Raw genomic sequence first — 20052 nt, forward strand, 5'->3', positions numbered from 1 at the left:
CAGCTCCCACATCCTCCTCCTCAGCTCCTGATCAGCCCGGCAACCCTGGCACTCCTCAAAGTTCTGGCTGAGAGAACAGAGGCAGTCAAGAAGTTCCTGCACCAGGCCCTCGTGGTGTTGCCTTAGCCTGTGGCACTCGCAGGGTCAGGAAGATAATTTCAAAATAACGGGCTTGCTGTGTGGATGCTCATCCTGTTATTTTGAAATAAGGGGAGTGTGGCAGGGTAATCCCTGCTCAATACTCTAGCTGGCAGTCTCAGTAATGCAACACTGGTCCCGCTTGTCCTTGCCAGAGTTTGGGCTTTCGTCACTTGGCTACAAGGGTAGGTGCCCTTGGTCATCCTGGGCTGGATAAACAGTCCCCTCCAGCTACTGGCTGGACTTTTAGGCTATGGGGAACAGGGAGTCCAAACCCCCTCAATGGAACTCCTCACCCCCCTCTTGTAGTCTCTGGCACCACTGCTGTTTCTCAGTTTTTCTGGTTTTCTCCCAGTTTGGTCTGGTCTCCTCTCACTCCAACTTCCTCTCCCACTCTCTCCTCTTCCAGCAGGGAAGGCTCCTTTTTAAAAGACTCCCTGTCAGTCTGAAGTGAGATCAGCTGGTCCTGACTGATTTACAGCAGTCCTGACTCCCCTGCTCCTGATTAGCCAAGGCCCTTGCTGCCTTTCTCTCTCCCTAATCTAGCCCTCTGGCCTGACCCTGTCATACCAGTTATTTCAAAATAATTCGCTAATATAGACATGCCCTTACAGATGTCCTGTCCTGTATGATGTTGAGTGAGTCACTTCAGGTGGGATTTTTCTAGGCACTTGAAGAAATTTGTGCCCCAATTTCCACTAAAATTAAGGAAAATCTCACAATTTAACTCCTCTGCCTACAAAATAGGGACAGTATTTCTTCCACCTTGCAGGGGTGTGGAGAATAAATGTATTGGCAAAGCACCCAAGAGGTATGTGCCTAAAAAATCTGCACAGAAATAAAGATGATGTATTTTATCCAACACTGTGAAACATCCTATATTTTAGGTTACCCTAAATAGAAATGCATGGTTGCACTAATTTAGACATTTGAAGTGTTCCTCTTTGCAATCACTGACAGGCTTCTGATCATCCAAATTGCCAAAGCTGGTTCCAAAGGTTTCATTTACTGGAAGTGATTCTAGTTGTTATTCAACCTAAATATTTGCATTAGTTTCTTCAGAGTAAGTGTCCTCATTACTCTAGCATCTCCTACTGCAGTCCTAGGCTCACAATATCTAATCTTTTTACAGGAAGAGTAAATATGAAATCTCTCCCTCGTTCCTAGTAGGTGAGTGAATCTGTTTTTCAATTAAAATTGGCACCATATTCAACCATGTGAACAAGGCTGTTTTGAATTCATCCCACCCGCCCTCCCAAACCTTGAATAAACAACTCTTTTGTGTATACTTTGAACTAACTGCTTCCAGATAGACACACTGGGAGAGAAACAACACTTTTCCTTGTAACTGAAGGATTTAGCTAAATGTGCAGTGGTGTGTGGGAAAGCAACTTCAAACTTTAAAGAAGGGCCTGACTTGTGAAGTTCACATCCCCATCAGAACTCAGCTAACGTGTAGGGATGTTCAGAGATGATGAAATGAAGAGCTAAGCCACAAAATTCCAGCAATAGATCCTTGCTTAGCCCCAAAGCTAGATGTTAGTTCAGGTCCATCTCAAATATGAAACTTGTGTTTCATATTTATCCTCAACAACTCCTATGTTAAATTTGCTTGGTTCATTATTTTTCTAACAATTGGCAGTGCTAAATGGACTTTGTATCTGAAAATCAGTCTTTGTACCATCACCGCCAGCAACAGATTGTAGAATGAGTTGGCAATGTGGTTAATGATGAATGAAACAGAGAGAATAGACTTTGGTTCTGCAATGCTAGCACAGTATTAAGTACTGGTTTGATTCTTTGGTCCCTAAATTGCTGAGTAATACCCAGGGAACAGAAAACCAACAGAAAATTGGTCCTGTGAAACTGATTCTGAGCACCAAACTCAAAACTAACATTTGAAAAGAAGCAATCATGTTTCAGCAAGGTTTTCCTTTGGGAAAAGAACTAAAGTATGTATGGGGCGGGGGGGAAGAGGGGGAGAGGAGCAAGTTGGAAGGAACATCAGAATCTATGTACAACTGCCACCCAACTGTTCAGATCTGGGAATCTGAAGTTCCTGAGTCCGTATTCAGTGATGCAGTGATCAAAAGAACCCAGCAACTCCGACTGAAGAAAGCCGTTTGTAACTTCAGCAGTGTTTCCAGACGAGAACACAGAAGGACATGGCAAGACAGTGCCTTTCACTGTTAGACATAATTATTACAAGTAAGGGCACAAAGGGGACCCTTTCATAGCTACAGAGTATATTCAGTGGCGTTCAAAAATAAAGGTGTTAAATGACTTGCAGTCAGATAACCCATAACCCTGAGAGGAGGGGTAGTTCAGTGGTTTGAGCATTGGCCTGTAAAACCCACGGTTGGGAGTTCAATCCTCAAGGGGGCTGATTAGGGATCTGGGGCAAATCTGTCAGGGATGATACTTGGTCCTGCTGGGAGGGCAGAGGCTGGACTCAATGACCTCTCAAGGTCCCTTCCAGCTCTATGAAATAGTCATTAAATATGAGGATTAAATAAATATATACCTAAATCCTTTGTTGTCAGGGACTGGACTTAACAGATCTCTCTAATGTATATGAGGTATGACTCACTTATAGATCACCCTTTGATATATTGGCCCTACCCTTAGACAGCTAGGCAGGTCAGGCATTTCAGTTTTGTCCCATTTTAAATTTTGATTTAGATGTGTGGATGAACTACAGTTAGCATACTATCTGAAAGAAGAATAGTCAAATATATTACCTCACACAGCTCATCGCGCTAATGGCCAACCCTGATACAAACAACAATTTAAGGTCAGTCATTTCTCTCTGTTTGGTCTATGATGCAGAGCATGGCTGACAAAAGGCAGCTAATGTTGACCTATGTCAGGTTATAGCTACACTACAAGATTTTTGTGCAAAAATAGTTGTTGTGCAAAAACCCATGGGGTGTCCACACTTCAAACGTGTTTTTGTGCAAGAAAATCTACAGTCAATCAAAAGAACAGAGGACTTTTGGCGGTGTAGGTAAACCTCCTTCTGTGAGGCATAACTCCTTTTTGCACTACAGCTCTTGCACAAAAAGGTGTGTATGGACGGTCCACAGGGGTTTCTTGTGCAAAAGCACAGGTGCTCTGATGGCCATTCTGTGAACGGCCATCAGAACTCTCTTGCGAAAGAGCGTCCATGCAGTACAGATGCTCTCTTGTGCAAAAGCAATGCGCTTCGAGGTGTGGACGCACTTTTGCACAAGACGTTTTTACCCAAAATCTCTTCCACCAAAAGCTTCTTGTGCAAAAACCCAGCAGTGTAGACGTAGCCTCAGTGTGCACATGACAGCCTTGTTCCTGCTGGTGCAAGTGCCCTACCACGCCAACACAACTCAGCCCCCACAAGAGCCACAGGCTTATGGCAGCACAGTTAGGGGAATACAGTGTCAGGGCCTTACAACATCAGCTGGTGGGTAACATTTGTATCCATTTCGGGGCTCCCTGGGAGATACCCTGCTATGAACCCTGAGCCGAGCTCACAGTTCAGTCCATCTCCTAGGCATGGGCGCGGGGTGACCCCATGGCTTGGGGAGGCAAGCACTCCTCAGCTCCACCCACCACGGCCTATGCTCCTTCCCTGTGGCCTGCTAGCCCTTGCTCAGCCTCCTTTCCCCCACCTTCCCTACTGTGGCTACTGGCCCTTATGCCCTTCCTGCCCAGGGTAGCACTCCTCAACCTTCCCCGACCCTAAAGAGCCAGTGGACTGCATGGCCCCAGCCTACCCTGGCCCCGGAGCTCCCAAAAGCTGGCCAGCAGGCATGGCACAGCACTGTGCATGGGCGGGGCCAGGTGAGGTAGTTTGGGAAGACAGCACCTTCCCCTTCCTAGGATACCCATCCCCCATGCACCCGGGGGTGGGGCTCCACCCACAGCCCGACTACTCCCAAGACTCGCAGCTAGGGTTGCCAGATGGTTGAAAGAAAAACACCCCCCCCCCCTAAAAAAAAAAAACCACAGGGGAAAAAATTCTGTTGAAGGGAAAAAAGGGGGGAGAGACCAAAGTTGAGGAAAAAATAAAAGGGGGCTCCAAGGACTTATTAAGCCAAAAACCAAACAAAAAACCCCCACAGTATTAAAACAGTATGTTCCCTTTAAGAGTGAGTGCAGAGTAACAGCGGAGAGGTTGAGCACTAAGACCCAGGGGAAGCACTGCTTCCCCTAGGTCTTTTGGCCTGCAGCCTTGGGGAAAGAGGTAAGCATGGAGGCTGGGGTCAAGGGGCTGGGGATATTGGGGGCCAGAGGAAGGCTCGGTGGGTGGGGGGAGGCCGGGTGCTGAGTGTTTGTAGAGTTGCCAGGTGCCTGGAATTTTTGCCTCCTGGCCAGGGAAAAATTCAGAAAATACTGGACATCTCAGGTGTCCGGTATTCTCTGAATTTTTTTTTTTTTAAACTAGACAGGAGGTGAAAATACCAGACTCTGAGTGAATACTGGACACCTGGCAACCCTACTCCCAGCAGGTTGCTGCCCAGGCTCTCCTCTCCCTATTGGGACCCCTCCTTCTCCCTAGGCTCCCAGCTTCCCACTGGGCTGCTGCCCCGGCTCTCCAATTAATTTCAATTCTCTCAGCGTCCGCTTCCCTGCTGGCAGCCTCTGTTGTGAAAGTGAGCCAGAGTGAGGCTCCCAGCAGGAGCGGTCATGCCAGGCAGCTGGGGAACTCTGTGCTACGTTGGTCCCTGTAAGAAGCCCACTGGGAGGAGAGCAGCATGGATACTAACAGGAATTACTGTGGCGGGTATAGGTGGACCTAAATTAAATCAACCTCATTCTGTAGTTTAGATAAACGTTAAGATCCCAGTTCATGCCTCCTCAGTGACTACAGTGTAAAATAAGTGTTTATATAGTTTTCCTTTCCTTTCCTGGCAGGCCTGGCTTCGGCTTGATCCCTGTTAAGCTCTGCAGGAAGTACACAGACTAAAAGCAGCTTATATTAACAAAAAGCCCACACAAATTAAATTGTTTTCCTGCTCACTGAAAGAACTCGGTAATTACGCTTTTGCTGATGACAAGTTTAAGACAGTTGAGAAGCTTACAAAAGGGTCTCCTAGCCAGCAAAGCTGGAGCCATGACCTCAAATGACTTTTTTTTTTTCTGACAACACCACATGTGGAGCCTCAGCTGTGTTTATACGGCCTATCAGCTCTCTAGAGCAAGCACTGTCCCCTCCTGCAGAATCCTGATGGTGACAGGCGAGGATCAAGGAAAGTCAGTGCAGGAGAGCACAATGAAACATCCAGGTGCCCGCCTCCCCCATCTATTTTGGGTGCAACCCCTGAAGGAGGCAGAACAGTCTGTGGGCATCACTATAATGACCACTGGAAACAGATGCCTATTCCTACAGTGTTCAGTGTGTCTGAAACATGAGCTGCAACTGAGAGATGTGGGGGTAGCACAGCCGTGAGCAATAATTGTGACCTGGGCAGGGGCCTGAGGGGGGATTTTGACCTGGGGTAGGGACTGGGTTGTGACCTGGGGCAGTTGATTGGGGTGCAGGATCTGGTAAGGGTATGGATGCAGGAGAGGATTCTGGCCTGAGGGATGGAGTGCAGGGTCTGGAGCAGGAAGGGGTGCAGGGATTTGGGCTGTGACCAGGGATAGCCGACTGGGGTGCAAAGTCTGGGAGGGGCCTGTGACCAGAGGAGGGGTACAGGAGGGGATGCAGTGTCTGGGGAGATGTATGGGGTTGGAGCAGGGGAGCAGAAGGTTTGGGTTACATGGGGTAGCAGTGCAGGAAGGGGGCAGAAGGTTGAGGGAGGGAGAGGCTGGTGTGCCAGTGGCAGGCTTTGGCTGGGAGACTTTACCTGGGTGGCTCCCAGCCAGTTATCCAGCAGGTTCCTTAGCCAGGTTCCCTGCCTTCCACGCCCCTGTATGTGCTCAGGGCAGCTGCAGGGGCCATATTTGCTGCTCTGAACTGAACACTGTGAGCCCGGAGGACAATAGGGGAGGGGCACTTCGCATGCTGCCTGTCCTGCAAAGAGGCAGCTGCTGTTGGCTGGAAACCGGCCACTTGGAAGGAACTACTAGGGATGGGGGCAGTGTGAGAAGACTCTTGCCACCTTCCCCAGGCTCTCAGCATTCAGAGACACGCATGGCCCCTTAGCCAACTTTCCTGAATGCCAAGCACAGGAGGGACAGGCAGGGAGCTGGCTGAGGCTCTTGCGGGCCAGATCTGGCCCACAGACCATATTTTGCCCAGCCCTGATTTGCAGCATAATAGAGAACCCAAGACCGAATGTATTTGCAGATGCTCTGGCTGGCCCTCCCCACATGTTGTGCAGCAAGACAGCGGTGACAGCGATGCTCAGGACCCATCTGTATTTGTCCATATACCAGAGTCTAGATGTGGCAGTACTATGCAGAAATGCTTAAAGCAGCAGCTGCTTTCAATTGTGAAGTAAGTGTCATGGTCATGAGGTATGGCCAGCAGCCTGGGGACTAATGGGTTAACTGTACTTAGCCAGGTAGCAGTCAGCCAATAGAAATGCAGATAGGGATTTCAAACTGAGACAAAGGAATTTTGGGGTTTTCCCTCCTTTGTCTCTGAGCCAGTTTGCTCTCCAGAAACTGAGGAAGACAGAGGACATGTCTCTCTCCAAGAAAAGACTCTTCACCATCTGTAACTAGAGCAAAGCCTAGATAAATCCATCCGGTTTTATTGTTTTCTGGTTTGGGAATTTGGATCTAAGGTCTGTATGTTAGAAATGGGTTTTTTCCCTTCCTTCTGTGACTAAGTCCTGAGCCCATGGGAATCCCCCATGAGTTTATTAATTTGTGACTCTTACCATCCAGTCACCTTAATCATGTTTGCAACTATAATCTTGAGAGAGGCAGCCACAACAGACTGCAATTTGTATTTTTTCTTTTCTTTTCAAGCCCTTCAGAGAAAAGAGCTTGGGGTGCCCCGGGGTTGGTTTCAAGTGTCCACCCGTTTGTGGGTTCAAAAGCACTTGATGGTGGCAGCGGATTTTATCCTCAAAAATTAGGTTTTTAAGATTTTAGGGGGAAGCTTTATACCAAAGCCTGGAAAGATAAGGTTTTGGGGTTGCTTTTGTGGGCCCCCACTTCTGCATTCATCTTGCCAGTGTGGGGAATCAGCCTTGACAGTAAGAATGGTCATACTGGACCTATAGAGCCGAGTATCTTGTCTTCAGACAGTGGCTGGTGCCAGACATACGTTTTCTCTAGTTATTCAGTCTGCAGCTTTTGTTGTATACGTGAAAACAGAGTGTAGTCATGACCCCTTATCTAGCCTCTTGACTGTGTCCTCAGGACAGCACATCACTTGGGCAGCATTCCAGGGCAGAGTGAAGATCTGTCTGCCCTTGGGGTAAGTTACTGCAGACTGCTCCTGTCTGCAATGTAGAGCACAAAGGGGCTTAGGAGGCTTTGGAATTTCTGAATTAGGCTGATAAGAGATAGCAAATTCAGCTTTTAAAAAGCTCAGATTTATGTGTGAGCTATTTACTAACCCTTTATGATGAATCAAACCAAATCAAAGGTCAAGAGGCAATTTGTAATGTGACTCAACATAGGAAATAAAAGTCCCCTTACTATGCTGCTCTATTACTTGTTACTAAATCTTGGTGTGTTACATTGAAAATAGCCAACTCCAGCCTCCTCTTCCTTGCCATGACATTTTTTTCAGACTTTTTTTGGGGTGTTTATAGTTAAGGAAAAAATGCAGAGTTATAAAATGCCGTGGTGACATGGACATGGTGCACATTTGATACTAAATGACGACAAATTGAAATACTGTGCATGATAAAATAGGATTTCTGATATTGCCATACTAATGCCACATTTAGAACGTATCTACCAAATGGTATGTACACCTGAAGACACAACACAATGTACAAATAGTGAACAAGCCCATTCCTTACCTTGCTCCTCAATTCATTATACAGTCACTGCTCAAGGACGGAAAGCTGTTTTCAAGAGATGCTTGTTTCAGCGTACCTCCAGGTCTCCACACTGGCGTTTTGGCGAGTTGAGAGTAGGTACAAATTGCAAGCACTATTCCAGTGCCCATTAGGACAACTCACTCACTCTGCCCCAAGAGAGATGGGCAGCGAGAGCATTCCCACCAACGGGATGTGCCACGACAGGACCCAGGGAGAAAAGCAGTTTCCAAAACAGGCCAGCTAATGGTCTTAGGCCAGCTAATGCTTCACACACAATTAGCAATTTTGTCAAATCCTGCAATAGGAGTGATAAAGATGCGTGTCATCACAGCATCTGCACACACCCGGAAGCAGAGGGAACCAATGAAGAGCTCAAGGAACAGTGCGAGCCCTCTTTAACCACAGAGCATCAGTGTTCTGCACTAAGAGATGCCTCCAAGCGCTCTACCGAGCTCGCTTCCGGCAAAGCACACTTGTGTAGTCTGGCAGGAAGGTGACTCTCAGGGACTCATTAACTTTGCATTAAACAACAAGAATCTCAGCCAGTAGGTCAGCTGAAAATGACCAAAGGCATTTCATGTGACTCTCTCCAAGTGACAGCAGTGGGTCCTCTCCGTTATTGACGACTGCGCGCCATTCACATCAGAAGACAGGATTTTTCACTTCTAAAGGCAGCAGTTGTAACTGTCGGCTCTTTTCAACACTTCCCTTACTTACCAACATTAGCTCTGTTTGATCAGGCTTGATCTTAAGACACTTATGACAGCCCTCATCTATGACCCTATATGGGGAGAATGGCTCACAGTCACCCATCTCTTAAGGAGTAAATTTCAGATGATTGCACAATGCACTATGAGCCTGTTTAACTCATTGCCACAAGACTATGGAGACAAACCCATATTGGAAAAAAAACAACAACAACAACAAAAAAAGACTGGATGTTTATGTGGACAAAACCCCCAAACGCCCTAAAGTTATAACAGCAAAAATCAAAACAAAAACAAAAGCTCAAACAAGAAAAAGAACTGTGGAAACTATGCTGACTCAAGGAATAAGTTGACTGGGGTTATGAAGAAACTTCACCTTGGGATGAGTTATCCTGCTACAGAATTTCAGGAACTTTCCTCTGAAGTAGCTGGTTGCTAGCCACTCTCAGACAGGATCCTGAACTAGATGGACCACTGATTGACCCACTATGGCAAGGCCTCTCTCCCTCACTTAGATGTTAAACGTGAGGGCTGATAAGATGGACACCCTGGTGCCCCATCAGCAAGAAGAAATTATTCACAACCATCTCCATGATAACTCTTGAAATAAATTATCCTCACATTTGCATACTCCTGCCAGAACCTGCAAGCAAAGCAACACCATCCCCAGTACGCTCAGCTGTGTCAGAGGCTGGTGAAAATTCTAACAAGAGCAGCATAAATATCTGGTCTTTCTTGCCCACTGTGGCAGGGTCAGTCCCACTCCTGGGTCTGAGTCCCCTGTTCTGTCCACAATCCTGGGCTACGTCTACATTGGCAAGATTTTGCGCAAATACTTTTAACGCAGGAGTTTTTGCGTTAAAGTATTTGCACAAGAGAGCGTCTACACTGGAATGTGCTTTTGCGCAAGAGATGTGCTTTTGCGCAAAAGCATCTGTGCTAGTGTAGACGCTCTCTTGCGCAAGAAAGCTCTGCTGGCCATTTTAGCCATCGGGCTTTCTTGCACAAGAAATTCATGTTGCCTGTCTACACTGGCCTCTTGCGCAAGAACACTTGCGTAAGAGGGCAGATTCCTGAGCGGGAGCATCATAGTTCTTGCACAAGAAGCACTGATTTCTTACATTAGAATGTCAGTGTTCTTGCGCAAGAACTCGCAGCCAGTGTAGACAGGCGGCAAAATCTTGCCCATGTAGACGTAGCCCTGCAGTCTACATGCTGCAGCACAAGTCCCACTTGCCCTCTCTGGCATTTGGGGCTTCTGTCCCATGGCTACATGAATGTTGGGGCAAACACTCCTGGTCAGCTTGGGGGTGGGTAAACAGTCCTCTCCAGCTATCGGCTGGACTCTCTGGCCACTTGGGGAAGGGAGCCCAAACACTCCCTGTTGGAGCCCCTTCACCTTCTCCACTGTCTCTGGCAATGCTCATATTCTTTTTATCAGCTTCTCTGACTATCAGTTCTAACTCTTCTCTGCATTCCTCCAAACTCCTCTTCCTTACCCATCAGTGAAGGCTCTTTTAAAAAGACCCAGTGGCAGCCTGAAGTGAAATCAGCTGGTCCTTAATTGATTTATAGGAGCCCTACTGCTGATAACTCTGGGTCAGCTGTTCCTGGCTGCATTGAATTAGGCTCTGGCTAATTAGAAGAGAGTTTTCTGCTTTTTAGAGTTGCCTCTCTCCTCTTCTAATCTAGCCCTTCCACCCTGACCTTGTCACACCAACCACCAGGAAACCAGATACCAAACATAGCTACGGTCTCCAGCCTACATGCCAAGGACCAAACATTCAAGTGATGCTGGAGTTGGCCAGCTGCTACCAGCTTGATAACTACTCTGGCTAAGAGAGCAGGTTGAAGACTGTATAAAAACTTGCAATACCAACACAACATCTGGGCTATGTCCAGCACTTCTTAATCAACTTGGCAAGCCACAAGTTATACAGAACAGCTCAAGCTTGGCCAAAAAAACAAACAAAAAAGAACCCCATTCACTACACAACTTGCTTCCCACAGACTGGCCATGAGAAGATAAAAGCATCTTAGCATTTTTTCACAAGCCAAACAAGTTCTGAGTGTCTAACTGGGACTTACACCCCAGGTCAACTGAACTGCAAGCAGACGACAGAAGCTATGTTTTTGCTATTCTTTTTCTTCATCTCTTTGTAGGTGGCTTGTGTGGTCTAGTTTCAGGCTTGAATTTTAATCAAGGTTGAGAAAACATCTAAAATTAGCTGACTCTGTTTCCTCCCTCCTCTCCCCTCAACGAGGACATTTCAGACCATCCGAAAATGTTAGGTAAGGAATTTTCTCGTTGAAAGTCTTACAATCCATGTTGAGTAAAGGATGGTTCATGCCACCACCAAAACCAACCTTGCTCTGAAGAGAAAAATAAATTATTTCATCCTTTCTGTGAAGCAGCTCACTCCTACCGGTAACCATGATCACCTCTGATTTGCAAGTATGAGAAGTGGATCTAGGGGCTCTTCCCACACCACATCCCAACCCCTCCCTGATCAGTAACTCACAGTGGGATTTGGCAAGTTAATTCTGGAGGCATCAATCCTCCTTTTGCTCCTGCTAAACTGAATAAAGGCTTTGACAACCTAGCCCTGTATGCCCCTGCGACAGCGCCTCACCTGTAAACTGACAAGTTAAGCTTGTGTCAAAAGGCTCTTTGGTTCAGCTCTAGTGTGCATGCACACTTGTACAAATTCTTTATAACCCTTTCTTAAAAATCTCCTTACCTGCTTGGTGCACAAACACTTCAAAATTCAATCGCACAACATAACCAGACAATTCTGACTAGGAAAGCATTTAAAGTAGGCAGTTTCTGAATGCATCCCAGGGCAACATTAGCATGCTACAACCTGCTAAACTGAAAGTAAAAAAAATGAAAAGGTATTAGAAATAAAGGCAAGAGGTGAAGATGGATTTGTGTATTTATGGCAAACGGTTTATCGCATGGGGTCATTAGCACAATATAGCTTTCATTTTAGAACAAATTTTACATAAAATGTATTGGGGCAACTTGTGTTAGTCTGGTATATTAATGCACATAATCCTAATGGATTCAGCAGGCAGCACCAATATTTTATGCCATTAGAGTAATAAACCAAGGGTATTTCACTGTAGTAACATATAAATTCCTTTGTAATTTCACATTTCAAAAGAACACATGAGAAATTCCAGCCATCTGAAATGAGTTCAGAAACCACCATCTGAGAGTCAAAGCTTTTGTCCTTATTCTTGTTAGCCATTCATGAACAAAATAAAAATGGCCTAGAGAAATATTTATACTGCTAACTTGTATATTTGGACCAACCATTAATACATTATATCTTCTGAGCTTCAACAATGTGATCTTTCAATCAATGTGCACAATCAAGTGATGCATAAACATGCCATGCTTTCAAAACTGTTCATAAATTGTGAAATTCAATAATTCATCACTAAGTGGCATGTGAGGAATGTGTGGGCAGCAAGTGGAGGAAAGTCAACTAGGATAGCCCTAGCTGTAATCTTATTATGGGGATAATGGAGGCCTGTGACCTAATTCTTGAAGTAGGCGCTCATACAGTATTATCTTGTTCATATTTTTATTGCTCTCATGCACGCCAAAGTTCAGAAGGAAGAGGAATGGCTGTTTCATGGTAGCTTTTCTGAATCAAAGACATCTCAATTCAGACAGGAATTACAAACATAGTGACTCTGGCAATTTCAAGGAGTTGTTTGAAAAACTGAAATTGCTTAGATGGCTAAAAAAAAATAATCTTTAGATCCTAAAGTACTAGCATGGAAATAACAACATTAAACATTTTAGAACATTAAAAAAGTAGAGTTTCATTAATGTATACTTAAGCAAGAAATCCCATATTGAATGACTATGGGCATATCTACACAGCAGGGCTAAAGTCAAATTAAACCATGCTACTTCAGCTATGTCAGTTGTGTAGAAGAAGTCGAAATAGCTTAACTCGGCCATAAGTGCTGTCTGCACAGCAGGAAGTCAAAAGAAGAGCACTCTTTTTTCGACTTCCTTACTCCTAGTAAAATGAGGATTATGGGAGTCGGAGTAAGAAGTCCTCCAACTCGCCATTATTTCAAAATAAAGTCTTGTAGTGTAGACCCGCTCTTTGTTATTTCAGAACATAACATCAGCTATTCCGAAATAACACTGCTGTGTAGATGAGACCCAAGCATAATCAGTCTGACTTTTCAAAAGAACAGACCAGTGTTATTCTAATTCCTGTATAGTAATTAGAAACAATTTGAACCAAATAAAAATAAAAAAGAACTGAGTTGACATGGATTATTTAGTTGGGGTTGGTCCTGCTTTGGGCAGGGGGCTGGACTCGATGACTCCTGAGGTCTCTTCCAGCCCTACGATTCTATGATTCTATGACATGGCTGAGATCCTTCATCTCTCTGTAACTAACTACTGAACACTAATGAGATCTGCTGCATAGACATAGGTTGCTTTCCTTAAAAAAACCTGAAAAATGCAAAGAATGAGAAGATTTATGGGGGCAATACCAGCATCAGATCCAAACCCATTTGTTGGAAGGGGCCTGTTAAGCAAGTGCTTCAAGACTGGAGTGGCAATATCTCTGATGTTTTTCTCCATCTTAAACAAACACATACCATTGTCAATACAAATTATAAAGAAGAAGAAAAAGGCGTCATTGTTTGTGTGTTCAAAATGGCATGTACTGTGGGTGGAGATTTACAGAGCGTGGGTGCCTTTGGAAGTGGCTCAAGAGTAAGCAAGAAAAAAGGCATTCAGTCATCTCATCTACAGTGTGGCTTCACATGATTAGAGCTCAGTGAACTCATGAGGGATTGGAGTCCTGAATTACAGCTGTTAACCCATATGCAGATATTCATGTTCTAGCTTTCTCTAACAGTATTATAAAGCATGAGAGGGCACTTTATCTTATAAAAGCTTTAACAATTATTTTGACTGAGAAGCAGGAAACTAACATGACATTCACACTGATCATTCTGCTTGCGTGTTACATCCCTTTACTGTGTCCGTCCTGTACATTTAGATTATATGCTATCTGAAGTAGGAACTATTTACTATGCCGTATTTATTCAGCACCTGGGACCTCAATATTTGTTGGTCCCTAGGTACAGGATAAACATTAATAAGAAACAATTTTAATTGATTAGAAGAAGAAATGAACCAAAGTACACATGCACAAATTTCAAAGCACGGTAGTTAAGAACCTCATTAGTCCTAATTCTTAAGAGGATTTAGACCATTTATTGATATACTAGCAGATTTACCTGGTGTTGCTCAGGTGTATCACTCAAGAAAAGTTTGGTTGGGTTTTGTTGCATACTAAAAGGACGAGTGGCAGAGAGGGGTGGGGAGGAGGGAACCCCTAGCCCCTGAGAGGAGCAGCATGGGAGGGAGGGGAGAAGAGAAAAACCCCAGGCCCTCGGTAAATCAGCATGGAGGGGAAGGGGAGAAGGAATCCCTAGGCCCTGCAAGGGGGGGGAGAGGTAGGCAGAAATGGAGTCCTCATACTCTAGGTGAAGTGGGGATGGGGAGCAGAGGGAAAAATCACAAGGCTCTGTAGGAGCCTCACAGCAGGGATGGGGAATCTCCACACGCCCATGTGGATTGGTGAAGGAGGGGAACATGCAGGCCTCCATAGGTGGGGCAGGGGGACAATCATAGAATACTAGGACTGGAAGGGACCTCAAGAGGTCATCAAGTCCAGTTCCCAGTCCTCATGGCAGGACCAAGCACCATCTAGATCATCCCTGACAGGTGTCTAGCCAACCTGATCTTAAATATTGCCAGTGGTGGAGATTGCACAACCTCCCTAGGCAATTTATTCCAATGTTTAACCATCCTGACAGTTTGAAAGCCCATTGCTTCTTGTCCTATCAACACAGGTCAAAACGTAGGCCCATGGCTGTGGCGAGGGGGAAAAGAGGGGAACCTTACCCATAGAAGGTGGCCTGGACAGCCACATGCAGAACCCCGTCCCCAGCTGGTCTCTCTCTTGCTGGTGTGGCTGTCCCTAATTCTCATTCTGTAATATTCCATTTCCACTTACTGCCACCAGTAGTGAGTGTGAGGATCACGTCTCTCCTCTGTCTGCCCTTCCTTTCTACATTGGGGGAAACAGCCCCATTCCTGCCACTTTTCATGTTCCCAGCACAACCAAACCTTAACCTTGCCTTAAGTTAGGGTAAGAAGATGCTGCCTTCCAAATTTGGTGGCCCTAGCTGTTACCATTTAGGGACAGCTCTTGCACAGACGGACAGACAGATATTTTCTTTCTAAGATAGATAGTATACAGATTAGAATACAGAGAATCAACAATGAATGTATCTTATCAAATGGGTCCTAAAATGGGGCCAAGACAGAAATGGCACAATGATCTCTCAATGTATTTTGATTCCATTGATTCTATCTAAAACTTGAAAGAACCAAAACAGGCAAAATTTACAGCCCCTTAGCAAAATCAGATTGCCTGAAGTGTCAATTTAATTTTTATTGGAAGTGTTTTGGCCCGGCCCTTCTTATGAAAACACTGCCCAATATTCATTTGTTTACATAAGGCATTGGTCTCAGTTTTGATCTGTACATCTCTTAGCCAGGCAAACTTTTCATTCCTGTTGGAATTCTGGCATTCCGGATTTTGTGACTTGCCTATTTTAATCAGAGCTTATTGAATAATTAATTGAAAACATCTGTTATTCATTTTGGCAATTCTTCATCTCTGAGAATTTGTTTTATTTTCACTATTCAAGTAGCTCATTCAGGTTCAATAATATCAATTGCTAACGCATTTGGTAATAAAATAATTTTTGGAAACCAATTTATCTATTATTTTACCAGTCATGTTTTATTGCTGAGAGAGGCAAGGGAAGCAGTGAAAGTTTCACACACTGCAGAGATAGAAGCAGGATAAACGAACATTATTAACTGAAAAGACACATTACAATGTTACCATATGACACATTACTGTGAACTGCTGTCAAGAGCCCAACCGATTTTGGAAACTTACAAACTGAAATAGCAACATCTTTCTGTAAATAGCTGGATATAAGGATAAAGCTTTTCCACAAACATTACCTGCTTTTCCTAGAATGCAATATTGTCTTTGAAAAGAGCACACATCATGTACTGCAGCATGACCTTTATACAGTAACACAATACATATTTGAAAGAAAATATGGAAAAGATAAGTGAATTTAAAGGAAAGTGGTTGTATTTCATTTGTGCATTCAGTTCTGTCAATCCCTGAGCTCACCAGCACAGAGCTATTGTTCCCACTGAGAGTGAATCCCATCACCAGACTCCTACTTATCTTAAGTGGATGCAACACCTTGTGCAACATTAATGATTATTGGCCTGAAGCAAAGCCTTATGAAATTAATGGGAAGGCTCCTATTAAATACAATAGCCTTGGTTCAGACCACACGGGAGGTATACTATTACAGCATCTAACAGAAGCAGAACACACACAATCAATTTGAGTATTTGCTATTCAGTTTGCAAGACCTGCTCTGTAGATAATCCAGAAAAATATATCATGCTTTTCCTTTCTATATGTAAAACAGTTCTTCACTAAAATGTCAACTATAACCTATTTTAACTGAGCTCTGTGAATAAACTCACAAACATCCCCCAAATATAAGTCATGCCCAGAATTAAGAAATTCCAGGTATAGATTAAAGTCTACTGTAAAAGTACCTTTTATGCAGGTGTCAAGCAAATTACTTTATAAATTTTCCTAAACACATTTTAATTTCTATAGCATGCAGCTATGCAATCTACAGTATGTACAATACACATATCAAAAGATTTCAGAAAAAACCTTGACTCTCCCTCAACAGCATATCTGATGCACTAACATATCACAATTCAGCAATATTTCTGGTCCTCTTGCATCTGTGAAGCGAGATATTTTGACTGAGTACACAAAAGGTGCCAATTTCTAGTGGGAATTTGAATATCAGACTCCTAAGACTGTAAATCTTTGGAAAAGATTTTTTTTAAAGGAAGAGAGGAAACCATAAGCTTTAAAAAGAGCTACATTTATTTTTGTTTACAGCAAATGCCATAAATAAAGCTAAACAGCTTTCATAGTGCAAAATACAGAATTTCCATGTAACAATTTAAATACAGAATTTAAAAAACCTAATTAAATTTTTCTCAATTAAGATCATGAAGCAAAAAGAAAGCAATAGATAGAGAAGGACAGGAAAAGAGTCCTTGATGGCATTCTTTAAAGAAATGAAGACTCTGCAACAGAAGGTAAAGAAACATAGCAATGGCAAGTAATTTGAAATGAGAAACCATTCCTTCATAAAACTTATCTTGATGAAGCAGGCAGAGTTTAGTTTAAAAAAACCCAACAACCTTCCCTCCCACCCCCCTCACTCCAAAAAAAACCTACACCCAAACCATTACAATTATTAAAAAACCCTATACTTGTGCGCTGGCCTGGTGGTGCAGGAAGTGTTAGGTCAATGCCATGCAGTGAACTGGGGTTTTTGTTTTAAAAGGGATTTTTAATTCTTGTAAAGAGTTTAAGGATACCAGCAAACTCAATTATTTTAGTAATATGTACACAGACAGTAAGATTTTGCACACCTGTTTCTATTGTCCTTCCTCATTCTACAGTAAGGCATGCAGAATGATTTCTTCACTGGGATGTTTTCAAACTCCTTAATGTTTTGTTCAGAAAGTTTTAGATTAATTCACTAAGAACCCGTACCTGCAGTTGGAACCACTGTGATTTCAATTAGAATTTACAAAAGTGAAGGGTTCTATCCTACTAGATCCATTTGCAGAATTATTACCTATGTTTCCATTTGTAGTAATCTCTTTTTAGATCATTTGATTCAAATATGCTTGGCATCTAAAAACATTTTATAAGCCCTTCATAAGAGATAAAGGTAACTTCTTATGCACAAAGACACATTATCAGTTTATAAAACAAATGCCAAGGTTGCTAATGGGGCATAGTGAAAAACTTATTAATAAAAACAATTTCAATCAAAACATTCCAATTTGTACAATCTTGGTATTTTAATATTAGAATCCAAACTGCCTTAAAAACAAAATCACTTCCATTTTTTATTAAACGATCAATGGCGCGCTACATTGTTTTCCTTGAATGGGATATTTTTTTTTTTTTGGCCCTGAATGTCATTTTTGTTTCATTATAAAGTTCACCTTTTCCCCCCCTCTGAATATTAAGGAAAAATGGTATAATACTTTTTCATCCAGATAACTAAAAGGTGCTTTATGAAACCAGAAAGCATTACTATCCCCACTTAAATAAGACACAGAAGACCATCTATAAAATTCTTCAAGCTCTGGATCTGAACTAGTGCAGGTATTACGTTTTAGAAGAAGTAGCTTTTTATTTAATTCGTGTTTGAGAAACAATGACATTGACTAACATTTAAAAAACATGAGAAGATTTCATGTAGGGAAGGACGGAAAGAAATATACTTTATAGAAATATAAGAAACTGTCTTTTGTACATTGTGCATGCAATTGGTTAAAAAAGAATCATGCTAAATCTTTAATCTATTAATATACCAGACACACAGTTTCCTCCAAAATGGTTTTAAAGAAAAGCCATCTTATGTTGTCAAATTAGGGGTTAGTCACAATATTCTGAAACTGGTAAGCAGAACAATCACCTTACAACAGGTGAGGTGAAATGTTTCAGCCAATGAGAGGATGGAGAACTGGAATGTTGAAATTAACTAAAAGCAACAGAGGATATTGGAAAAAGGAAAAAGAAAGGAAAGGATCCTTAGTTTGTCTACAGGAGTTAATCACAGATTACTAGGCAAAAAAGATGATATAATGGAGAAAAATCAACCAAAATTAAATTGCCTTATTAATTTATGAGTGATAGTTTTCTTCATTAATTTATAAAGAGGAACAGTTTTGAACATTAATAGTAGAATTTTAAGACTAAGGATAAAACATACATGGATTATATAGTAACCAATGTGACATTTTTAGTGATACAAACAATTTTGAAATGTCAGCAAACATATAATTTCATGTGCCTTTATGATTATAAAGCTTTTCATGAATATATTTTCCCTGAATTTTGTTGTTTTAAAAATTAATCTGTAAATAACCTACAGATTATTGTATAATGCTTAACTTCTTTGTTTCACTTTTTACTAATAAGGTTCATTTTCTTAGTTAAAATTCATGGTATATCAGGTTTTCAAGCTTCTTAGTACAATTTGCTCAGGCTGCGAAACTTCAGAATTTACAAACATTAGTGGAGAAATTTTAGGGGAAAATAGTCTCTTGGACTAGATTTTAGATAGACACTCCAACACTCTGAAACTCAAGTTAAATAAAATCAGGAAATGCATTTCTTAATATTTTTAGAATTGCTGGAGTAACATGGTAAATAATTTAAAAAAAATAAAAAGCTCATAATTTTAAGTTTTTACTAAAGAGGAATCCAGTATTCAAAATATTCTGAAATAGTACAATAAACATTTCTCTACATCTCTACAGGTGCTTACCATATTACCGTTATGGTCACTGTGTCCTGTCAAAAGTCTAGCAAGTTCTCATTGGAATATGTTTTTTGCCTTATTGGCAAGTTGCTTCAAATGACATGCTGTACTTGGAAGCAAATTCTTTGTATAAGCCTTTGCATACATCCTTCTCATCCTGCCTAAAAAATTCTGAAATGCAGTCTCATTGAAGACTGTACCTGGTTTCATTTTCTGTATTTTTTGAAATAAAGATAGATTTTTCTTCAGATAATTTTATTTCTATTGAACCAGCAAAACTGAACATTAAAAAAAAATCTAAGCTTTTTACTGCCAAACAAGAATGAATGCTTCCATTTGGTCTTTTTCAATATATATTAATATCAACCCATTTAAGATCTTTGGCCCCCGTTTATTTTGTTCCACTATTTGGCAACATGTTTTCTGTGGCTTAAATGAATGCCTTTTTATTAGAAAAATATTGCTACAAATACTTTTAATTTTCTGGAGATCTGTTCCCTGTCAAATAGTGAGTTCACAGAGATACAGAAGTGTGTATAACTGGTAAAGGAGCTGAACAACTGTCAAGTTTGGCAGATTGTTCACGACAAATTGCTATCAGATAGTGCCATACATTCTAGAGAAGTTTTTGGATTAAAGTACCTCTTGACATGGGGTCTACCACAAAAACAAAAAACCAAACAAACTTTTCTTCAGAGATGATACAACTTAATAATTTTGATTTTTCAGTCATTATCATCTTACACTGAAAT

The 20052-nt window shown here is 42.3% G+C and overlaps 1 protein-coding gene across 12 annotated transcripts in view; it reads right to left on the reverse strand.

Annotated features, from left to right (window-relative positions):
* Positions 1 to 20052, reverse strand: part of MICAL2 (microtubule associated monooxygenase, calponin and LIM domain containing 2) — a 241759-nt gene that overhangs the window by 65248 nt on the left and 156459 nt on the right. Inside the window, exon 25 of one of the 12 annotated variants that reach the window (XM_075927883.2) lies at positions 16816 to 18517. The exons of the other annotated variants lie outside the window; for them this stretch is intronic. Coding sequence (XP_075783998.2) covers positions 18477 to 18517 — 41 coding nt within the window. The 3' untranslated portion in view covers positions 16816 to 18476. Of the gene's footprint in view, positions 1 to 16815; positions 18518 to 20052 lie in introns of those variants that run through there. 12 annotated transcript variants of the gene reach the window in all.

This window comes from Pelodiscus sinensis, chromosome 5 (genome assembly GCF_052426305.1).
Source record: "Pelodiscus sinensis isolate ZL-2025 chromosome 5, ASM5242630v1, whole genome shotgun sequence".
Taxonomy (NCBI): Eukaryota; Metazoa; Chordata; order Testudines; family Trionychidae; genus Pelodiscus; species Pelodiscus sinensis.